The sequence below is a fragment of the Elephantulus edwardii genome, unplaced genomic scaffold (assembly GCF_000299155.1).
Source record: "Elephantulus edwardii isolate Elephantulus edwardi_28Jun2011 unplaced genomic scaffold, EleEdw1.0 scaffold00019, whole genome shotgun sequence".
Lineage (NCBI taxonomy): Eukaryota > Metazoa > Chordata > Mammalia > Macroscelidea > Macroscelididae > Elephantulus > Elephantulus edwardii.
Genome location: NW_006399769.1, coordinates 27396456 through 27404419, shown reverse-complemented (window position 1 = coordinate 27404419; position 7964 = coordinate 27396456). Strand labels below are relative to the sequence as shown.

General features: G+C 34.7%; 1 protein-coding gene across 1 annotated transcript in view; it reads left to right on the top strand.

The window, feature by feature from the left end:
• The window catches only part of BIRC6 (baculoviral IAP repeat containing 6), a 281200-nt gene that overhangs the window by 129054 nt on the left and 144182 nt on the right, over positions 1-7964 (top strand). The window contains exons 24-26 of the mRNA XM_006882363.1: positions 5945-6132; positions 6872-7204; positions 7429-7528. Of these exons, the coding sequence (XP_006882425.1) occupies positions 5945-6132; positions 6872-7204; positions 7429-7528 (621 nt within the window). The remainder of the gene's footprint in view (positions 1-5944; positions 6133-6871; positions 7205-7428; positions 7529-7964) is intronic.

Sequence of the window (7964 nt, the reverse complement as noted above, 5' to 3'; positions counted from 1 at the left end):
AGGTGGGGATCTTCTGCAGATAGTTTTGCAATTTTGCCAACACCATTTGTTAAAAAGGCTGTCATTTCCCCAACTAACTGATTTCATCTCCTTGTCAAAAATCAGTTGACCATAAATAGATGGGCTGATTTCTGGGTTCTCAATTCTATTCCGTTGATCTGTCTGTCTGTCATTGTACTAGTACCATGCTGTCTTAACTACCACAGCAGTGTAGTAGGATTTTAAATCAGGGAGTGAGGTGCCTCCCACCTTTTTTCTATTTTTAAGGAATGCTTTGCTTATTCGGGGCTTAAAAGAAGGCAATATTCTTTTATAAGACATCAACAGTCATGTCTCTTTTCCACCTAGCACCCAACCACTTTGTGTAGACAGATTTTGTCATGTTTGATCAGTTACAAAGTAATTGATTCCAACTCCAAATGTGATTGATTATAAGGTGCTGAGAGGACTAGTTTTTCAACTTTCCATTTCATTTTTAAAATACTTGTTAATTTTAAATAAATACCTGTGAAAAGTATTAAATAAATTAATAAAAAATATCAAATACTTGTAAAAAAGAATTGTTCTCCCAGCACTATTATAATAAAAGGTAACTTACAGTTCGATACCCTTAGAGATATCCTCATATTTTTCTATTTACTTTGTTTTAGCTCACTAATTCCAGAGTGTAATTTTCAGAGTAAACACTTTGCTCCATTTCTTTGTTTACCCTTTTAATTGTATCTCTTTGAACATTGTGAGTATTAAATAGAAATCAGAAAACTCCACTTGTTGTTGTTAAGTTGGTTCCAATTCATGACCACTTCAGGTGAATCGTAATAGAGCTGTTATTCAGAAATTCTGTTGACTGCTTTTTAAGTCAATGAAAACTTAATGTTTGTTCCGAGTCCCTCTGAGTGAATGTAGACCTCCAAGCTTTGGAACCGCAGTCAAAAGTGTTAATTGTTTCTATCACCAGTGATACAGTCTGGAAAACTGCTGATTGTGTGTGTGTGTTTTATCTGTTTTTGAGTTGAAACTGTTGTGACAACACCTAGCAACAAAACCATCAGTATTATGATTGTGACCATTATTTGTGTTGTTGCGTGATTCTTTTTTATTGCTCTTTTGGATTCCTGATGTACTTATTATTTAAGAACTGTTGATAAACAATTTTACTGTATTGAGGAACTATTAGTATTAATGAATAAACTTTTCTTTTTATATGACTATGAGATGGATGATTTTAGGGTTTTCATATGTTAACTGTCCGTAAATAATATTAAATATGTTTCTTTGAAACAAGTTTGAGGTGGGAAGAATGATGTTATCATATGAGGATAATAATCAATATCATGAAATAATTGTTGAATGGAAAGTCAATTTGCTTTGTAAACATTACACAAATCATGATAAAAAGTTTAGTATTAAATCTTCTAGATATTTATTATTTTTAGAGTTTTATTTTTTTATTAGTAGAGATCCTGGATACTGGCCCTTTGTAGCATTGAGCAGGGGACTAAATCTAAGAGCCTTGAGCACTTGTCTGAGACTTAGGGTCATCCAGTCTCAGTTTTGCTCTCTCCTGAAATTAAATTCCTTAACTAGTTTGAGAGTGTTTTCAATTTTGAATACTTTTTGGGATGAAAACTTTGAGAGGACAATAGTTTCTCATTCATATACATTTTGTTTCCTTTTTAATTGGGTATAATCCTTTCAATTTAACAGCATTCTTTGTACATCCTTCCTGAGTTTATGTTTCCATTGACCTATCTTTCCAGTCCTTTCGGCCTTCTAAACTTCATTTTCAGGCAGATGCTGCTCTTTTTATTCTGAGAAGTATTTTCTCAGTATGTTTATTTGATTGACCTCTTATTTTGGTTAGCCTACTTTCCAGGAATAGGTTAAGTTCTAAGTTTGAAAGGGGTCTAAGGGCCATAGTCTAGGGTATCACACATTTGGACATTTTCTCCAATGATTTTTATGTTTTTCTTCCCCTCTCTCCAGAACCTATTGTGATCACTGTCAGACTAATGATAGATAGCTGGCCACCCTCGAGTTCTTCTTGGACTGAGGACTGCTATGGCTCTTTTACTCTGTTGATACTTTGGACCATTCCCTTGAATCTTTTTCTTTTTTTATTGTTCTCTTTTTTTTCCCTCTCAGGTTAGGCAAAGGCCAATACTTTTATTTATATTAGATGGTTTGTAATATCTGTGACCCATTTGCTATTTAACTTGAGGATGTATAATACTATCTTTATGTACTGTGTTTTTCCAAGTAATTGTCCTAGATGTCTTCATGTTTAGGTCCTAACCCATAATAGTTAGTAATTGAGTCCAGTCCCTCAGCGTGCTTAGTTGTACCTAAAAAGCTTGCATAGATTTTCAACCTCCGTATGCTCTACTGGATTTATTTGCAAACATATAAATATAGAGAGTATAACCTGTGCTAAACCTACATAATCTTATGAATGTATTCCTATACCCTCTCTCCAAATTCTTTATTGTTTTTTTGTGTGCCCAATATTCCGTTATGTGAATGTACCATATGTAGAGTATATTCATATAATTATGTGCATTTACATAATTAAGTTTAATCTGTGACTTAGGGAGCTGTGGTGTCTTAGTGGTAAAGGATTGTGCTGCCAGTGCAAAGCTGTGTGGTTCGCGGGAGAAAAATGGGCACTCAATTTCCGTGTAATGTACTCCCTCTGAAAATCTGCGAGTCAGCTGTGGATCAATTCCAACTCTGCGGTATACAGCCACCACCACCACCATGCTTATTTTAGGCATTTGTTCTTTGATGGACACTTGAGTTTTTTCCAACAGTTTGCTATTGTAAATAATGCTGAGGTAAACATGTTAGTGTGTGTTGCCATTCTTATTTCTTTGGTATTTATACCTAGGAGTGGGATTGCTGGATCAAATGGTATTTGTATTTACAACTTTCTAAGGACAATTCACTTTCTAATGCATCCACTTCAGAAATGGCTTGCCTCTGGAAACTCTATGAGCAGTACTTAGGCCTTTTGTTCATAGGATCGCTATGAGTCATCTATGACTCTGCGGCACCTAACAATGACAACAATGACAAATCAAACACTTTACTTAGTGGTTGCACCACTTTATAGTCCCATTAGCAGTGTATAAGAGTTCTCATTTCTGTACAACCTTACCAGCATTTATAAAAAAATGTTCTTTTTTTTCCCCTATATGTTTGTTGCTAATTTATAGAAATAAAATTGGTTTGTTTTTTATTATTCCCTTAACTCAATGATACTATTATGTTAACTTACTAATTCTTCCCGTTTACTGCCTCTAAAAACCATTTGAATGGTCAACTATGAGTATTTTTCAAATTGACACTAAATACTGTTTTTATTATCCTATGTACTGAATATATTATAACATGCACTAAAATTGGTAGCACATTATGCTTCTTAATTGTAGGCCTCCAGAACTCCTTATTAATCAGAAGCTACAAGCCAACATAATCATAAATGCTCATTCCATTATATAAATCCATACTGTTTGATATTAACAGCTCTATCCTGGCTCTTTTCCCCAATTTCTCTATAGTCTTTTGGGCTCAATAAAAAGATTTGCTAGAAGATCCCAGAGACTCAGACCCATAAGGGGAATGACTTCCATGACTGCAGGTATGCAGTCCAGTTTTTTCTTTTCTTTCCAGAAACTGGTGCGCAATGGGCCAGGCTGGATGCTTAAATTGATATAAGTTGTGTGGCTGCTCCTGTGTTGGTGTTTTTCACACACTGCTCAGTGTGGAGAGTGTTGATATTGATACTCCAGCTTTTGCGGATTTGTGAGACCATGTGTCCTCAAGTAAAGTAGTTGGAGACCAGAGGGGGCTAGGATAATGGCTAAAAAAAGTCAACTTTAGGCCAACATGGCAATCAGTGCGCGCGCGCGCGCGCACACACACACACACACACACACACACTCTGTCGTGACATCTGTGAACAGTGTTAGATACTTTCAAAAATCTTTTTCTTGTTAAATTGTTTTATGTAGAACTTCTGTATTATTTCTGAAAAGAAAAGATCATCTTGTGTTCTCAACTTTATATTCCTTATATCTAGTTTTCTAAGTCTTAGGATAGAAATAGATATTATTGAAAACAAATTATCTAAAAATTCTCTGTGTAGCTTTTAGTAGATTGTATTACTTTTTTGTTCTGTTTGTAAATGTATTTATTTGCTTGGTTTGTAAATATATTGATTTACTTGGGTTTTTGTTGTTATGTTTCACCCACTTCACCACATCTTATAGCCCTGAACCTTGCCCTATTCTGAGCCAGCCTTGCCTCTCTTGGCATCTCTGACCCCACTGCCATAGTCACTGTGTCTGTTCATCTCATCCAGGCACTTCCTTTCTTGCTTTGACTTTCTACTTTTCCCGACTTGATGTCGTCTAAGAACTGGCCCTTCTGACCACATGCCCAAAATATGTGAGGCAAAGGTTCAAAATCCTTGCCTCCAAGGTGCTACTTGGTTTCACCTTTTCCAGGACAGTTTTCTCATAAGTATTTTCAGCCTAACTGGCAAAAATTGGACATAGTTAAAATGGAAATTACTTGTATTATCTGAAGGGTACAAGTTTTCTGTAACTGCTTTCAGTAAAGGGCAATAATTTTCCCTCTTGAGGTGGGACTAGTATCTCTTATTAAATGTGAAGTGCAGATGTGTTTCATTTTTGGACCTAGAATGAGGTATGATTACTCCTTTCTTTAAAAGCAAAGCTTGAATTATTGACTTCAATAATTAAATTCTTGAAAGTTAAGTGAGATGTTATACTGTCATATGACTGTACAAAAAGGTGAAGGTTTTGTTTGTCTGAAGACGGAGGGTATTTCTTAATTATATAATAGTACATACAAACATTTTTTTTATCTTGAAAGTGCTTTTTAAAATTAATATTTGTAAGTTTCTGAAATGATCATTTTTGTTTTGTTAGATATTAATCATACAAACTCTACACTCAGATTACCCTAATTTTATTCTTTCTAATATACCTGTAAAAAGAGATAATTATAGCATCTTCTGATGTCCCATTGTCAAGGTTACTTTGGTTGATGTAAGTCCTGTTTTCAGCAGGTGGGTTTGGCTTCAGTTTCACCTAGTCTTCTTTTTTTTTTTGTAGACTCTCACTTAGTCTTTATATTTCCAGCTCTACGTGCTATCACTTTTCTGAGCCGTTCTTTTCTAACCTGTAGAGGAGAAACAGAGTCTCTGCTTCTGAGTGTAGTTCCTCTGTTGAATGCAGTAATTGATTAAATTAGTGCCATGAGATAATGCACACCAATACTGTTATCACCCTTGTAGTAATTATTGGATAAAATATTTGTAGTTCAGGCATGCTTGGTTTGTACTTACCTGATTAAGTTGTCAAATTAAGTTTTTATCAGACCTTTTTCCAAAAATTTCTTTCCAGAAATAATTAGTAAGCATTCAGTGGCTTTTAAAAGAATGTTCTTTGAATAACTCTGTCAAAGAAAGTGAAACAGAATTCTTTTCTAATGATATTTTTTGGTAGGCTAATGGGAGTGGGGTGTTATTTGGGTAGGAATTATTAAAGGAAATTTATGTTTATTTCTTAATGCTCAAATTATAATGCATATTTTGAATGACTTTTTTCTAAAAGTAAATGCTACTTCTTAAGGAAGTACTTAAAAAGCAGTAAGTATATACTAACTTTCCTTTTTCTTTAAGATTTGCAGATTTCTTAGATTTTCAATACTGTCATCATCAAGACACTTATTTCTACCTCAGATCTCTATATTTATAATAAAATCTGTATAAAGATTTCTATATTATATCCTAAACTTTTATCTTTTGACGTTAAAATGAACTGTAATTGTTGTAGAAAAATTGCGTCTATTCTGAGTGTATTTTTGCATGAATCCGATCTTTATCCTCTTTTTTTCTTTCCTTGTCTTATGCCAGTGAGTTCCTTCGGGGTTACTCCTGCAGTAGGTGGACTATCATCTGGGACAGTTGGGGAAGCCTCGACAGCCCTGAGTTCAGCAGCCCAGGTAGCTTTGCAGTCTCTCTCTCATGCAATGGCTTCAGCCGAGCAACAGCTGCAGGTGCTGCAAGAGAAACAGCAGCAGCTTTTGAAGCTTCAGCAACAGGTTGGAGACTATTTGGCTCTTTGTTCATGCTGTCTCTAAACTTCAAAAGCTGAAAAAATACTGTAAAAAAAAAAAAACCAAACATGACCATTATTTTCATAAAGGAAAATAGGGTGATCGAACTGAACTAATCATTTTCAACAGAAATGAGGTAAAGTCTTTGTGATATATTTAAAATTTGTTGAAATTACAGAAATACATATTGGAGGTAATTCTTATGTGTATGCAATCTTGAAATAAAATCCATTCCTGCTTTACTTAGATCAAGGATTACAGACCTGTTTTTATTTTCAGAAAAGTTACTGTAAAATAAATTTTAGTAACAAATGTAAGATATTTTACAGACTTTTTTCTGGTCTAATTTCAGCCTATGGCAGTTCCAGGTGATAAATTGAGATTTTTCATCATAAGATCTCCTATATATTAGTACTTATTTGAGCAGAACTTTGTTTATTTACATTTATTTAACAGTTCTGCCTACTGTTTACCTTTGGTTTTAAGAAAGTTCTATTTCTGAACGATTAAGGACATTTTATATTAATTGTTCAGGAATGTGTACTACGTAAATATTTAATTAAAGAAATACTCCAATAGTGTTATCTCTAATAATTTTAATTTCCTATTTAACTAGGATCCAGTTAATCATGATTATCTTCTAATTATATGCTGGGGTATTATTACCTCCATGGTTTTAGTAGGCAGGATTAGTCTATATATGTTGCTTCTACTTCTTTTACAGAAAGCAAAGCTGGAAGCCAAGTTGCATCAGACAACAGCTGCAGCAGCTGCAGTAGCATCAGCCGCATCGGCAGCATCAGCAGTAGCGCCTGTTCACAATTCTGTGCCTTCCAACCCAGTGGCAGCCCCTGGATTCTTCATTCATCCATCTGATGTTATCCCACCCACTCCAAAAACAACACCACTTTTTATGACTCCACCACTCACTCCACCCAATGAAGCAGTGTCTGTTGTGATTAATGCAGAACTTGCACAGCTTTTTCCAGGTTCAGTCATTGATCCCCCGACAGTCAATCTTGCAGCACATAACAAAAATTCCAACAAGTCAAGAATGGTAAATATTCATGTCTTGAATAGGTATTGTCATATACACTTAATTATTTTATAGACTACACTAACTTTAGATTATAAAATGGTATTTTTCAGAATTTAATATCATAATACTTTCTCACATTAAATACTATAGAAATGTAACTTGTCAGTTTGGTGCTATGGTTGGTAGTATTTACTTATAGAAAATAATATCAATATAGAGTTCTGTTTGTGTTCCTTTTGTAGAATCAACTTGGCTCTGGGCTAGCCCTTGCAATTTCTCATGCTTCACATTTCCTCCAGCCTCCACCTCACCAGTCCATTATTATAGAAAGAATGCATTCAGGTAATCTTTGATTTTCTGAAATTGTTTTTCTTCTTTGGCCTGCGGGTCCTTTTTAGACTCAGTGTCTTGCAGTTTGCTTTTCTCATGCTTGAAAATGTGGAAGGACAAAGAATGAGAGGAAGACCCTAAACAAGGTGAATTGACACAGTAATTCTAAGAGTGGGCCTCAGATAGATCACCAAAGTGGCACAGAATAGGGCAAAATGTAGATCCAGTACTCATTGGGTCCGTTTGATTTATAACTGACTGGATGGCACCTAACAACAAATAAGTGCTCTTCAGTGAATTCAAGTTTATAAACAATAAACATTAAAAAGAACTCACTCTCTTCTGAACAAATTAACAGAAACCTTCTTGCAGCTTCAATAATTCTTTACAAACAGTTGATTTGATTAGCATCTGTCTCTTGTAGAAATAATGTTACTAGCCCCTCCAT